This window comes from Athalia rosae, chromosome 3, assembly GCF_917208135.1.
Source record: "Athalia rosae chromosome 3, iyAthRosa1.1, whole genome shotgun sequence".
Taxonomy (NCBI): Eukaryota; Metazoa; Arthropoda; class Insecta; order Hymenoptera; family Athaliidae; genus Athalia; species Athalia rosae.
In genome coordinates this window covers 17,920,741-17,936,399 of record NC_064028.1, presented here as the reverse complement: position 1 = coordinate 17,936,399, position 15,659 = coordinate 17,920,741, and the positions used below count along the sequence as shown (strand labels likewise).

Here is a 15,659-nt window from a genome sequence, read left to right as displayed (position 1 = left end):
TTCAGCAGACGTATCGACGATGTGCTACCGCGTCTTCTTCATGGTGTTAACGAAATGCTCGCCACTGCCGTTGACGAATTGAAAAGATTTTTTTTCGAAACGGGTTTCAAAAAGAGGAAAAAAATCAGGTTTTGAATATTCAATATCTCATGGGAAACGAGACTTAAATTATTTATTACATTTATATATTTATACCTACATACGAATGCGGACGTAATATTTCAGCGAATATGGCTTAACATCTTTCGAATATTTTTGCAAATCCACAACGACGTTGTTTTTTCTACTTCATCTTAGACCAAATTTAAATCAAACGTAAATCTGACAACGCTATATTTTTTCTTTACCGTAAGAAAAAACATCTCTAACCAATGGTATATTTCATTCGAATGAATATATTCATGATATCATCGTAAAGATTATTGAAAAATTTCAAATTTATTCACGTGGGTGCGAATACGGTTTTCTCGTTCACTGTCATTTGCTCCATAGCCTCTTGGAAGAAGGAGGAAAAAAAGAAAAATCCAAAATTTTTCCAATCTTCCTTGCATCCATTCGATAGTCGAACGTGCACGTCAGCTTCCCAACCGCATCCTGAAAATCCACACCCGTAAAAAATGATCTCGTACCACTCGGACCAGCGTATGTACTATTTAGTGGGGTTTTCAGCCCCGCGGGGCAAAGTTCATAGGTCATTGAACGTCCGTATGCAAAGGTCACGTGGTCAGTACGGAACGGGGTTTGCAGGCCTCGGGCTGTTGCCGTTGCTTCTGGTTCTGCTGCTGCTGCTGCTGCTGCTGCTGTTGCTGTTGCTGTTCCTCGACGCTGACCGAACACGGTGCCTGTACACGATACATCCATATTTCAACCGAACTCGTGTAGCCGATGCACAAACTACGCGAGTTTGCCCAATTTCGTTCGCCCTGTAGACTTTTGCCGCAGCAACGCGATATGTGGTGTATTTTGATAATTTATACCAACGAGATCAACGGCGCGTACCCAACTACTTCTGGGAACAGACCGGAGCGAATTTATCCCCACATACATAATACATATTTTCGTGGTTATTTTCGGTCTCTATAGGAATGCACAGTGTTGTAACAGGGGCGTTTATTACTCGCGCGCCGGTACGAAACTCGAAGAAATAATATATCAACGAAAAATAGAAGAAAATAAATAAAATCAGTCGGCGTTTTTCTGACGCGTCGCATTTATTCGTAAATAACCGTCAATTTATCGAACACTTAGAAATCGTTTTAAGATTATTTACTGGCCTGTCATTAAAATTATAAATCGATCTGAATTGATGCAGGAATTTCATCCCGGTAAAAATTATTAAACTCCGAAGATTCTGCTGCTGGCATCAGGTGGTAACTGTTACCCACCAGCGCCATTATCGATCTTGGAATAGACAAGTATCGTTTGATAAATGTTCGTTTTTTTTTTTCTCTTCTTCTTTCTCCAACGGAGAGTTTGTTCCGATTTTTTCCCATCTGATAATCATGAATTGGATTTTTTTCCCCCATCCGCCGTGCCCAGTGGTAATTAGCGATCATCACTCGAGTCCAGGTATCGGCAGACAGAGTACAAATTAAGTGATTCGAAGGAATTGCGAAAAACCGAGAAGTAGCCGCGCAAGTATACCTGCATTATGCATAAAGAGTTTCTGGTTACAGAGGAGAAATTCAGCTCAGAGTTATAGCGCGCTTCTTCGAATTTTTCCGTGTTCTTCTTCTTCTTCTTCTTCTTCTTCTCATTCTTCGTCCTCCTCCTCAGCGAACCCTCGGGTATCATTATTGTCAATAAACCGACCATGTTTATCCTACGGTATCAATAAAACAATGCAATATTCTATTTTACGTAGCTCTATGCTAATTAAAACAAACTACGATCGGTTAAAAATTAACGATAAACAGAAACGAAAGAGAAAGAAAAAAATAAAAAAAATAAAAAAATAACAAGAAGAAGACAAATTAAATACTTTAACTAAGAAATAACCTCCGGGCCAATTAGCGAGTCGCGAACCGTTAGCCCGATCGAACTCTGTGGGGTCCACCGCAAGAGTCGTCGTACGTTCTCTTCTATTATGTACCCAGAGTCGACTCTTCAAAGACGAAGTTGAGATCCGGAAAATCGTGCAAGACAATTATATACCGATGGGTCGCTAGAATTTCTAAAGATCCCGGCTGCGTCATATCGTAGACAAAATTAAAACGTCCCACGTAATCTCGAGACTCGTTCCGAATACGAGGAATTACGTTAGGATCGAGCTTATATTTCTAAAACGACGGAGATACGATCGGTTGCTTTTCATTCTTTTTTTTTCGAACCATCGATCCTCGTTTCATTTCATTAATTGCATCGGGCGTGTGAATTATCGGCGGCTCTAGATGCGATTCCGTATTTCGGTAGGTGATATGGAAACACAAAAAAAAACAAAAAAATAAAATAGTGGTGTAGTTTATCAGAGTTTAGTACCACTTACGTACGGTAGAACAGTTGTTGAATAGATAACGGGTGAAGATTCGCTAAGCGAGATTGTAAGTGCGATTTCGTGTTTCTCGAAGCATTTATCTTCCACCGTAATCTGATACACAGAAGCTCGACTCTCGAGATCAACGCGCGAATGTCCATCTATCAGCTGACATAATATTATAATATTTTAACGGTTGTAGACTGGATCTTCATTCAAATTCATCCGCGCCGTTCGCGATCCTTCTACTTTTTTTTTTACTCTTTCTCTTTGATCTATAAAAAAAATTATCCGCAATTTAGAAATTCCTGAAATATTTTCGTCCAACCGAAGCCCGGCTGTAAGTCTGATCGATCGGAAATTAGATACGGTTTGCTCAGACTCGTCAAAATTTTTGTCCGAATTTGAGATCGTTTGGTTGAATTTTGCAAGTTTAATTTTTTTTTTTTCATTTTTATTCCGCAAATTCTAGAGGAATTTTCGATAAACCTATATGAACGACGTGAGACGTTGTGTATTTGGCACGCGTTATCGGTATACCGTTTATATTTCGTTAGATGACGAGTCCAAAAGTTACGATTCATGATACGGTGGAGCGCCGGTAGAGATGCGGAGGATGTGCTGTCGGAGGTCATTGACATTTTGGTTTGAGAAACGCCAAAGAATTTGATATCGGGATACCTCGTGTCAGGGGCTGAAAAAAAAGTAGAAGGCAAACATTCGGAGGCAGAAGAATCGCACGCAGATTATTGCCTCTGGACTTTAAGCACTTAAAACGGCAAATTATACGCAGAGGTTCGGTAATATTAATTCGAATTGTGCTCACGCAATTTCATTTCATTGTTTCAATGACGCGACGATTGTCGTTAGACTCGAACGAAACAAAATCTCGAAATCGACGCTGGATATCCTTTATTTTTTTTATCGCAAAATATAAAATTCATTCGGTTATGTTCGGTGACAAAAAGGAAAAAAAAAAAAAAAAATCTTTTTTCACTTTGCGGAGGTGTTCGAATAGGTTTTTTTTTCTTACGTTCAGTTTTGCGTTCGGGTTCTTGGAAGGGACTTGACCTTGTCAAGGCCACTTAAAAACCGCGTCCATTTCTTTCTCGGATTCTTTTTATCCCCGTATCATGCACATGTACGTACGTACATAAGTATATACGAACGTATACCAGTAGGCTATGTATTTTATACGTCGAATTCTGACGTTCTCAGCTGTTATTCGTATACACCTACCGACTGGCAACTTTTCTCACTTTTATACTTTTATTATATGGTGGTTCCTCTGGGCAGAAGTTAAGAAACGCCCAGATTGGAGTTTGCGGTCCCACTTCCTGCGGAATAGATACACGTTATTGAGAGAAACAAAAAAAAAAAAAAAAAGAAGAATTTTAATAAGAGATGGAAGGATATTTGTACGAAGATATAAGTATATACCCGTGCGAGCCACAGAATCCAGATGAACGGGAGACCGAGAGCGAAAGAGATTTGGGAATTCCAGAAACGAGAGAGCCCGCAGGGGTTTCGTTTTACCCGCTGAAAGCAAAAAAGATATAATAATAAATGAGTAAATAAAATAATCGAGAGGTAAAAAGAATTGGGATCGAAAAAAGTATAGTACGTAACGTAGTAGTAGGATGCTATAGGTACTTTTGCAGTTATATTATGACTGACCGTTCGCAATTCCGACCTGATCCAGAATTTTTTCGTACAACACATTTCACTTAATCCGTACGTTAATATAGTTCAAAAGTTGCGAGTTTTAGAGAAATCGATTCGATCGTGCAGCGAGCGAACGTGATTTATCGTCGTATCTTTAACGTCGTCGCGAGAAAAGGAAAAGAAAATAAAGAATTAAATGAATTGCAAAAAAAGTGAATAAATAAAATTGCGTCAGATAGATAAACGTATGAATAAATGAGAGAGTTAGCGTTAGCGTTAAATATACGGAAGACGACGAAAGAGGCGAAAGACCGGTCAGGGAGATTTCATGTTCACTGGACCAATGCGATTCCAGATGGGGTGGCTGCCGCTGCCGCCGTTGCTGCTGCTGGGTGAGAAAGTTACACGCGACCACTTCGCAATGCATGAATTATACAGTCGGGTTGATGATCCCGATGATAATTAACGAGAATCGAGCAGCTATACAAATGAGAACTTCCATGGCTGGAAGTTTCGCGCTGACCAGCGGCGGGGGGGGGGGGGACCTACGTAGGCGACGAGGTCGAGGGCGAGGACGAAGAAATAAGAGAAGAATCCATCTACTCTCGGTCGCGGTATCGTCATCTCGGCCGTACCCGTGAGCACATTTTGCACGGTGAAAAATTGAAATACAGAAAAAAAAAAAACTCGTACCCAGTCGAGTTGCAGGACAACTTTTCATCGGTTTTCAAAGGACTTGATTTCAATTCGAAGATTCATGCGTTTCCGGCGATGCAGAATTTTTTTCTTCGATTCGAACACAGACGCTCCTCCGACCGTAGGAATCTTTTCAGCGGAATTCTCGTTCTCTTTTTTATCCATCGTTTGGAAGGAAGTAGGATTCACGGTTTCGAAGCAGCAAGTATACAGCATCCGAATCTTCCCACGAGAACTTACCGGCGCAGCCTTTAATTATAATTAGATTAATCTTTTTAAATACCTGGCGCTCACGTTACACACCGGACCACGTGACGCCGACTTCGTGTGAGGTTACACATGTTGATTTATTTGTCGTTTTGTTGCTTTGCATATATTGCGCGTGTGAGCTGTTACGCCCATTAGTCACCGATAGTATTGCACCGAGTAGGCTTCACGTCTTTGAGGAGAAAAAAACATTCGATTTCCTTCTCCCCCCCCCCCCCCCCCCCCATCCGATTCACGGATGTGAAGATCCACGCATTTGGGTAATTTGATATTCGAATAATGACGCCTTCGGCTTTCATAACTTTGCGTAATATGCGATACTCGTTTCATTTTGTGAAGTGGAAGAAAGAATTTCAAACGAAACAAAAAAAAGTATACGAAATAAGATAAAAGTCCGCGCGCACACGTCCCGCACCTGCATTCTTTTCTACCATGATATGATCGCTATCAGAAAAAAACCATCGAGGGATTCGGGATTCCTCTCGGTCTTTATTACACATATATGTATACATATAATACAACGTACTTTCGCGTTTGCATACGTTTCTTAGAAAATTTATCGTTATTTACCATCGAAGGCATCGACCTCTCTCGCATTGTGTGTGATGCAGGTATACCTATAATGTGTGCCTGGATAAGACACAGTGATTTTTTTGGACGTGGGCTGTGGAAAAGATCAATCGAAAGGAATGTGAATCTTTTTTTTTTTTTTCTTTCTATTTCAAAAACTTTCATTATTCCATTCCTACGTAATCATATTTCTCAGGTACACCTTGTAGAACATCGAATTTCGGGCGTTCGAACGGATTTCGTGATTACGCCGATAAAGAATGTCGTCGGGATCCCTAGCTGGTGAAAAATTTCAAAACAACACCGCACATCTTGTTGAAACAGTAACTAATAGTTTTTGGCATTTTTTTGCTTCCGCCACCTCCAAGGAGCCGCGGAGCACATCTGCGGTATCTGGTAATCTCACGAACGAGTCTGGGGGCGTCGGAGTGGAGTTTGTACGTACTTCGCTCCGCACCGTGTAGTAAAACGATATTCGTAGACGTAGAGAAAAAAATTGAACAGAACTTGACAAAAAAGACGCCCTCGTTTTGTCGCGTGCGTGGTACCGGCGCACCGCTCTTCATACACGTTAGATGATCGTACGAGTACATTTATTGTAATATACTACACGTCTGTATACACCGTGCGGAAGAATTTCAAATATTCTTCGACCAAAAAAAAAGCTTAACGGTTTTGAATACCTTCGTACGTAAGAAGGTACATACACGGGGAGGTGTATATGGGGGCATACGAGCGAAGCGATGAGCAGTATCGCGGTACGAATATTTGCTTTAATTTTATGATAATTCCCTGTAATTGTTATGGTTACTGAGCACGAACGATTGCGTAGGTTTGTCCGCCTTATGGTATAACCGTTCGAATTTCAAAAGTACCCACATATACAATAATTTTACTCTCGTGTATTCGTACTACACACCGTTGTACGCGCACAACGATTATTAAAAAAGCATTTTCTCACATATGTTCGCCGTGCAGTTGGTGATTAAAAAGTAATCTTCACAGAGCTCCTATACAATTTATTAATTTTTTTCCTATAACAGTTCGTCCTCTCTCTCTTTTTTTTTTTTTTCCGCCTCTCCACATTTTATTTTTTTCCACATCTCTTTACTCCTTACCGCACATATTTATTTATTTATTTGTTTGATTTTTTTTTGGGGGTTTTTGTTTTTCGTCGTTGTCATTTTGTTCTCACGTAGACGGAAAATTGAATCTTTTCGAACGACGATCGCCTCGGGCGATTATTTGTACGACGGCTCGTCATAATTTTCACGTCCGATATACGCGGGTATAGTTATAAATAATAAAAGCCTAAATTAGGCGGCGAAATTACAGATCAATTATCACGGGGTATTAGGCCGGAATAGCACGTTGCCACCCATTTATCCGCATTCGATGATCCCTCGAAACGGTACCCGATCTACAGAAACTTGGGACGATGATATCCCGAACCTTATTTTGCAACTTTACGCGTCCGCCAGGCCTAAAAATTCGTAACATTACAGACCGTTCGCTTTGTGCGTATGTGTAAACTGCACACGCATACAACTCAGGTGATCGTAGTTAATTTAGATAATTTATGCCAGATTAGAAGAGCGTTACAACATCCATCAGTAACATTATTAGAGACGATCAAATCAACGCGTCAAACGTAATACGGATTGGTTGGATAATTACTTTTGATGCTGTGTTACACTAACATCGTAAGAGCCGTCGGTATATGTACATATTATGTACGTAACCTTATACGGTATGTGTGCGTTTATTCCCTCCATATATATATAAATAAACCGCGCAAGTTCGTAACGCTCGCGTGTTGACCGCTTAATTGAAACTGTTCTTTTTCTTCTCAGCATTTTTCATACATCATTTGAGAATGTGGGAGTTACCCATATGTATTTTACTCGATAAGCGTGACACAAATTTTTCTAAAAATGTAGAGGAATTCAGGAGCGGCGAGTCGATGTCGAAGTATTGTTTGAGAAATTATACACCGAGAGAGATTCACCGAAATTATTTACCCGCGTACGAACGTGACGTAAGTTTTGTAAGTTTTTTTCTCCTTGATAGAAATGCGGCGGCGGCGGCGGCGGCGTCGGGAGTATTGGCCCAAAATGTCGATCGACCGGGTAGCCAGTTTGCAACCGTAATAAGAGATAATATTCGAATCTACGGATTGATTAAGTATAAAATGTACGGTCGAATTCCGCCGCGTAGCGCCCGGGCATTATCGGTATTATAGGCTATCCGTATAGAAAAAACCGCGGAGTATCAACTCGCCTGTGATTGATAGAAACCTGTTCGATTGCAAAAGTCATTGCTCCGTGAGGATGAAAGGCTTCCTTTTTTTTTACTTCGAGATGTATTATCTGGTCCGAGTGTTGTCTCACGCGTATACCGATATCTCATGTACGCGTCTTAATATTTTTGAAAAGCGGACGAAGGAGTCGTCGCTCTTTTTATTATTTTTTTTTTTTCTTTGGTTTCAAAGCACGAGAATGTTCGGAAATTACGCTGAAAGCTCGCAGTCGTCGTTCGACGGTTTGTAATTTTGGAAAACGAATGACATGAAATGAAATGAAAAAAAGTGGAAAAACGTCGGTACATGGTAGACGGTTAATTCTATGGGTGCCACGACCTCTTTCGCACGCTGTCAGTGTCATCGGAGATCGCCTATCTTGACAGATATGTTAATGCGATAAGGCAAGGTACTTAAATTGCACGTTATGGGTAATTGGCAATCTTGAACACTGTCCAAGATCCCAAGATCTTTGATCTTGGAAGAGCCTGTTATCTGCTCCAGATACCACACCGTAAGTTGCTTCTCCACCGTACTCGTTCATTCCTCCTCGTCTATTTCTGGATCAAAAACATCCAAAGCAAATACGATATACCTGTCGTTACACTCTCGATCCTCATACAGCGAAATTCATGTTCTATTTCATCTCTTTTCCTCCACACCTCGGCTCCGAGTTCGCATCCTTACTCGTATACACGTATACCGCATCGCATCGCATCGCATCGCGTACGTACGTACGTTTGAACGGTCAAGTTTATACGCCACGACGGCCATATTCATATACACACCTACCTGGTGCACCGATATAACGCGCGTAAATGTCGTGTGCGTGCCGATGCAGAGGAAACGACGAAACTCCCCGAGGAGTACGGGTATAGCGGTTGGTACGAGACGATCCCCTCGTACGTTCGTCCGTCCCGCTCCTCCTTACGTCCATCTTTTTCCTCACAATCTTTTCCCCTCTCCTCTGTACCCCGCACACGTATTATTCTCGTTGTATGAGCGTGATCCAGATCACAGATCACATACCGGTACACTTCACTTGCGCGCCGCTACCGACACTCTTACCACCACCTTTATTTCACACAATGTATATTTGTAACGGCATCTATATATTCATCTCTTTGCCAAGAGCAGCAGCAGCAGCAGCAGCAGCAGCAGTAGCCTTGACCGACACATATTTTTCTCCGCACTGGTTAGTTACTTCGATATATTATTATCGTCCCATTGCGTACGTTTATCCACCGTCTTCTCATCCTCCTCTCGTCCTTTTCTATTCATCTTCCGTTAATCCCGACAAACTGCGACGACGACGTCGACGACGTTGCGAGTCGATGAATCGCGAGTTGATTATTTTTTCATTATCTTGGTATTCTTTGTCTGAAGAAATTGGCCGGAGAGGAGATCTGGTTCGAAACGCGAATAAAAGTCGAAGCGAATCGATGAATCACTCGGCAAAATTTCGACCTACTCGACATCGATCCGAATCTCAGATCCCAATTTTTTGAATTCTAATGCTCCGGTGCGCAATGTGTATTCCTTTACCGTTAAGCACATTGCGATATTATACAGCAGGTGATTCCCCCGTTCAATGAAATCGAAAGATCAACGGTATACCGACCGATAAAAAGTTCATCGACAATGTCGCCTCGTTTGATGATAATAAAACGAGGCGACATCGGTGAAACGAAAAGCAAAAAAACAAACAAACAAACAAAATGAAAAAAAAAAAAATAAATAAATAAAGAAAGAAAAGAGCGAAAGGAAAAAGTCGAGGGAAGAAAAAGGAAACGGTGGACGTAAGAAGAAACTAATCAGCAAGCTAAAAACATGGAGAAGAAACTACATGACTGTAGTTTTCTTCGAGATTACAGACATAAATTCTCCGCCCCAGTTGAGGAGATTAATTCCCCGAGGGCGTCTCGTCGCACGGATCGCTCTCGATGGTCGGTCGGCTCGACGACTACGCGCCGACGACGACGACCATTGAGAGAAGAGATGGATGCTATTAGCAATTCTCTAACTCCTCTAGTAGAACAACGCGCTCCTGCAACGGTAATGGGTCCATATAAATGCAGGACTGATCGGAACCGCAGCATCTCCTCTTTATTCCGATGCTATTCGAATCGCTTCGGAAAACGATTTTATAACCTTGATTACCGAGAATAGCTCGAGTGGCTCGCTACCTGCATTCGTATACACCGGATTTACACTGAATATAAAATGGTCGTGAATTATTTGGCAACCCTTGATTAAAAAAAGACGAGCTTTTTTTCCCCCCCACCCCCTCCCTACATTCATCTCCACCAGGTTCAGTTTTTGCGATAAAATTTCATTTGAAATTTATCTATTTATTTTTGACGTGGAATAACATCGGTCCTCGTAATTAATCGGCGTGTGTTCGGTTATTTTTATCTCTCCAGCGGTATATTATGTACCGGTGCAGCCCGACGTCAATAATAACGTATGTTATTCCACATATTTATCAGGGTCAAGATTTCTGGGATTATTATTCGATCGTCGCGTTTCAAATGTAAACTGGAATTTTTAACGGGTCTGTCCGAATTCTAACCGAAATCGCGCGGGTCTATACGTGTCACGCGTTATATTCCATAATTTGTCGCGGAGAAATTCTTTGCGAGAATATCGGCATCAATCAATCAACCGATGATTATGCGACTACCAGACGTCGAGTCAGGTGCAGCCAACTCGTTCACGAATTAATTTCTTATTAATTCGAATCTTTCTTTCGGCGACATCGTAGGGCTACTGCATTTGAAAAATTTATTATCCCTATCGATCCGTGCCTAAGAATTTCATAATTTAACGATCTTTGACCGGTTGTTTTTCGAACCGTCGTCGGTGGATCACACGACGACGTTCCATAAGGTGTCATTAGACGAAATCACTGCATCGATCAAATTTCGGATCGACGGATCGGCGAACCGTTGACGATCGTCCGTTACATTTTCAACAGATCGTTCGCAACGCGATGACGACAATCGATTCACGGGACTCCGTCATTCCTGGAATGATACGAACCCGACAGATGTGCTGGATATGTGGACGATCGTTGTCGTCTGGTCGGTGTAGTTTTTCATTTCTCTATTCCAGTGAACTTTTTGCGCTCAATATCCGATCACGATCCTCTTCAAATGGTATCGATTTCGGTGTCCCTCGGCGTTGAATAGGACACTCCGCCGTGGCAACGTTAGATATATATATATATATATATATTCAGCGAGTCACTACGATCGAATATATTCGATGCTAAGTAACAGTAAAATCAGTGGCTAATCGTCGACTTAATTTTGTGGTCAACGCTTTATGATATAATCTGCGAAATGAATGTCGTGCGAAGTAGTTTTGCGATGATTTGCCCCGTCGATTTTAGTCATGTAAAAAGCTGGATTCGTTCCCGCTCTTGGGAAGCAATTATATTATACCTACTCCTACAGTTATAATACGTGATATAAAACGAGGAGATTAAAATAAAAAAAAAAAAAAAAAAAAATGATCGAACGATCCGTGACGATGTGACGAAAAGCCAAACCGAACGTAGTCGAATGGTTTGAATCGGGGCAGCCATGGAATCTGTTAGTTAATTATAATAAAACTGGATTTTTGGCTAGAACCTAAGGTGCTTCGTCACCTCGGAAATACCTGAGAATCCCAACGGCGTTGATTCGCTTCGAAGAAATCTCTAACCTCGAACTATCGTTCGGATACATGCGATGCCGAAACAATCGAGTGCATGCACAAAAATATCTAAGAATTCTAGTCGGTTGGATTCGGACTGTAAAAATGACGAATTTCGTCTAATTTTTTTTTTTTTTTTTCTTTCTGCGAATCTCCAGTCGATTTTGAGATTCACGGCGATGATCCATCCATCTATACTCGCGGTATCCCATCTCGGGGTACCATGGCCAGGGGGACTGGCGATGATGAATAGCGGTAACGATCGATTCGCAGTCTAACGATAACCGCTCAGATATTATTAGCCTATCCACCTGCCGGTGTGTTGATATCGACTTGACGCTATAACATTATTAGTAATAACAAATAGGAAATAAATCGATCTATTAATCGTTCTTACTCGGTCTTACTTCGCTTTTGCTACGCAGACGGATACCGCTAGTCCGAGCAATGGGCGCCGCTAACTACCTACTTCGATCGAGATTTCGTTATTTATTTCGATACGCCGTACCGTAAATCAATTCCCATCAGCGACGTATGGGTGCTCGGTTTTACGTCCGGAGCGTACCAGATGCGTTACAAATATAAGTACGTACGTACGTACGTACGTGTACATACATACCGTGCAATCGTATGTACGTAAACCCGTATTATTCAACAACAAGAAAGTGTTAACTCACCGTCAAACCGAGAGAGCCCATTCCGTTTCTACACCACGCCTCGTATAGCGGTACGGCGTTGGTAACGCGACCGTAGAATCGATCGGTCGAAAGATATCTTTGAGGTGATAAAACCCCGACGATTGTGACGGTTTCAGGCGCCTCGCTAACACCGCCTTCTGTCCTTGGACAGACGGCGCGCGATTTACAACGGGATCGGTTACGTGGCTTCCCGGAGACAAACCGAGAATCGAAAGGTGTGGAAAACGCGCGCCAACCCTCGCCCAACCGAAGATACCGATTTTTCGTTTTCGTCTTTTTTTTCTCTCTTTTTTCTTTGACTCGAAAGTTCGTTGTAGAATTTGTAAAATCGATGAGACGAAGAAGAAGAGCATCTGCGGAATACTAGGGACAGGTTTCATGTAATATTGGAAAAAGTGCGGGACACGAAGAATACGCGGCGTGGTATTCTCTCGGGGCAAAATTGAGATCCGAGACGTTGTTCGGTGGAACGTGTACGTATAACGTGTATGGCGTTAGTCGGTACTGTTGCCTCACCGTGATCCGACCATCTCAGCCAGCCAGCCAGCCAGCCAGCCAGCCAGTCAGTCAGTCCCCCGAGAGGCGTTACAATCGTCTAATTTAATACTCTGTAATCCACCTGCTATTACAATATTAATCCTAATGGCCGGGGTGGAATGGCGTTCAGGTATCAAGAAGACATAGCGGGTCGCGTGTAAGTCTCTCTCGGGTTATAAAACCGCAGCTCTTCGTGGAAGGATTTAAATTCACCGCAGGAGAAAATTTGTACAACGTTACAAGAGACTCTTGTACCGTCTTCGTTACAGTACCTCTGTACACTTCTCCCTCCTCGGCACGTGCATCCCGGCGCTATCGGAACCACCGCGAAACGAACCTCGTCGTCCCCAGACCGGCACGAGATCATCAAACTTTGACCAAAAAAATTAACGTCGGTACGAAAGGTTGACGATAAAAATTGTTGACGAAACAAAAAAAACAACAACTTACGACATATCTGCATGCGTCAGGTGCGTCGACCTTGACCTCGAGATGGAAACGGCGCGGTGACGCGTCCATCGAGTCATGGTTTACGGAAAATCCAAGGCGTCGATAGCGTCGTACTTAGAATCGGAATTGAGGCGTAATTTAACGTCGCCGACCGAATCGCGTCATGAATTATTCCCAACTCGGATACATATATTGACACGGGTGATCGGGGTAACCGTCACATTTTACCAGATGCTTTCGACTCGCACGGACCGGACTCCGGAGTCACAAAGAAACGCCCTTATTGCTCGACCCGGCAACGGAGATCGACGGGTTCGCCGATCGAAAGTCCTTATTACCCGTGCTGCTCCGGCTCGGACATTAGTCCCGGTACACGTTATCGTGTTCCTGGTCGGACCTCGGCGCGACACGCTCCTCGTTAGGACTCGTGGTACCGTGGGGATATCGCCGCTCTCACTGATCATGACAACCCTGATGCTCATTCTTATTCTTCTACTCGTTCTTTATCCTCCTTTTGTTCTCATTTTTCCGCATCCCCTCGCATCCCCTGAAGACGCGAAGACCAACGTCGCGTTTTTTGACCTAATTTTTGGTCGTAACGATGACCGTTTTTTGATTCAAAGGAACTTGGAATAGAAAATATGCGAACAGTGGTCACGGTAAGGGAGAGTTTCGCCCTATTCCGAATATAAGTTTTCGTCAAATTCGACGTTCAATTTCGCAAGTGGAGACGGGGGTTAGTCGAGGCTATGCGAGGTACCTACGGCAGTACCGTCTTATAATCCAGACTGTAACGTCCGACATACCCGAGTATTTATAGCTACCGCAAATCTCCAGGGTAACGTCCTGCTCCTGTTGAAGGCATACGGAGACTAGAGTCTACGGAGTGAAGCAATGGTGGAGAGGTACAGTAGGGCGAGGGAAGGCGCAAGAAGAGATCTTCACCGAGTGCAACGGCAACGGCGGCAGTAGCAGCAGCATCAGCAGCACAGTATATTAGAGAAACGGGTGCAATGCACCGAGGTGAGTCCGTGGCCTTGAGGTGGGCCGCTCGGCGAGGGCAAGGCCGGCCAGAAGGGATTTTTAAAAACATGTCTTTTGCAGCGGCGCGCCCACGTATCCGCGCTTTTAAATCCCTTGCGTGTTGCGTCGTGCGTTGCGCGTTGCGTTGCGTTGCACTTCGTTGCGTGTCTCGCATCCCGCGTGCTGCTACCGATGCTCGTGCCGCGTGCATTACGGGGTTGCCTCTTTTTGCGTTCACTCCCTAGATCAATTTTTCCATACATGCGCCATATATGGAAAAGCCATTCCAAATTCGAAATTCCGCCACTTCCACGAGACAGATGAGTACACCCGTTATTATTGAGGTATACAACGGACTTGAAAATACTGAAAATTTTTGCCATCCGACATTTATTGGTAGCGTTGGTTGGAAAGAATTTCGACCGTTTCGTTGGACGAACTCGGCTTCTCCGTCGTATCTCGACGCTCGAACTCATCGGGCACGCACTCACGCAATCCGTGGCAGAAACACGGGGCCCCTCAGGAGTCCAAAGTAGAATCTTTTCCCGGTGCTCTCCGGAGCATGACGCGTAGCGTTGATTAGACCCCTCGGACCTATTGCGCTTCTGCAGCTTGTATTATATGTACACGTATAACGCCGGTGTGTGTTGCCTCCTGCCTCTGCCCATTCCTCTATTTTATTTTACTTCCATTTCTCCTCCTCCCCTTCTACTTATTCCCTCCCCTTCCCTCCCCTTCCCTTCCCTGCCCTTCCCTTCCCTTCTTCATCTGCCTTTTTCTGCTCGATGTGACCTTGCGAAGGTCGGGTTAACGAACAGCCATAGCGAAGAACGGACGAACAGCATTGCCTGGGCGCACGGAACGCGATTGCTTCGTTCGGGATGGGATGCCGGTGTACCTCGGTAGGACGGCCAACTTCGACGTCGGGCAGAAATAAGTTCGAGAACTCCTACCCACGCAGACCGAGTGGAAGGATAGCGAAGAAAGAAAGAAAAAAAAAAAAAATATAGAAATAACCGGAGGGAGGAACTGTTTTTTTCGCTTCCTCCATCGGGACTTTCGGACTGGGGAGAAGCTCGTTGATGGAACAGAATTTTCGGGCTGTAAAAAAGGCGTACTTTTCATCCGAGAAGAGGATAACGGAAATTTGTTAATCCCATTTTCGGAAGATCTCGCGTGTAAAAATTCATGGAGTAGGTATCACAGCTTTCGATTGGATAGTTGCAGTTACCGATAACAAGTGACAATTAAGGGACGACGAAGAGTTTGGAGATTTCTTAAT

General features: G+C 43.3%; 2 protein-coding genes across 6 annotated transcripts in view; one reads left to right on the top strand and one right to left on the bottom strand.

Annotated features, from left to right (window-relative positions):
- The window catches only part of LOC105690697 (telomerase-binding protein EST1A), a 109,992-nt gene that overhangs the window by 33,323 nt on the left and 61,010 nt on the right, over positions 1-15,659 (top strand). The gene's annotated exons all lie outside the window — the stretch shown is intronic.
- Positions 138-12,724, bottom strand: LOC125500309 (serine/threonine-protein kinase Warts-like). Of its 3 annotated transcripts, none has more exons than XM_048652721.1 (5): positions 12,347-12,712; positions 3,914-4,012; positions 3,733-3,810; positions 651-842; positions 138-594 (listed from the first exon to the last, which is right to left on the bottom strand). In XM_048652721.1, the coding sequence occupies exons 1-4, from the start codon at positions 12,365-12,367 to the stop codon at positions 717-719; spliced, it is 324 nt and encodes a 107-aa protein (XP_048508678.1). In that variant the 5' UTR covers positions 12,368-12,712; the 3' UTR covers positions 138-594; positions 651-716. The 3 variants fall into 3 exon arrangements, with proteins under 3 accessions (XP_048508678.1, XP_048508680.1, XP_048508679.1); XM_048652723.1 differs by lacking the exons at positions 138-594; positions 651-842 and adding exons at positions 2,289-2,748; positions 3,014-3,167 and having other exon boundaries at positions 12,347-12,724; XM_048652722.1 differs by lacking the exons at positions 138-594; positions 651-842 and adding an exon at positions 2,734-3,167 and having other exon boundaries at positions 12,347-12,724.

Excerpts from the sequence above, each read along its gene's own strand:
- LOC125500309 (XM_048652721.1), bottom strand. The coding sequence starts at position 12,367 with ATGGGCTCTCTCGGTTTGACG. Across the intron at positions 4,013-12,346 it reads TGGGCTCTCTCGGTTTGACG|CGGGTAAAACGAAACCCCTG; the intron begins GTGAGTTAACAC and ends TTTTGCTTTCAG. Across the intron at positions 843-3,732 it reads CATATAATAAAAGTATAAAA|GCACCGTGTTCGGTCAGCGT; the intron begins GTGAGAAAAGTT and ends TATCGTGTACAG.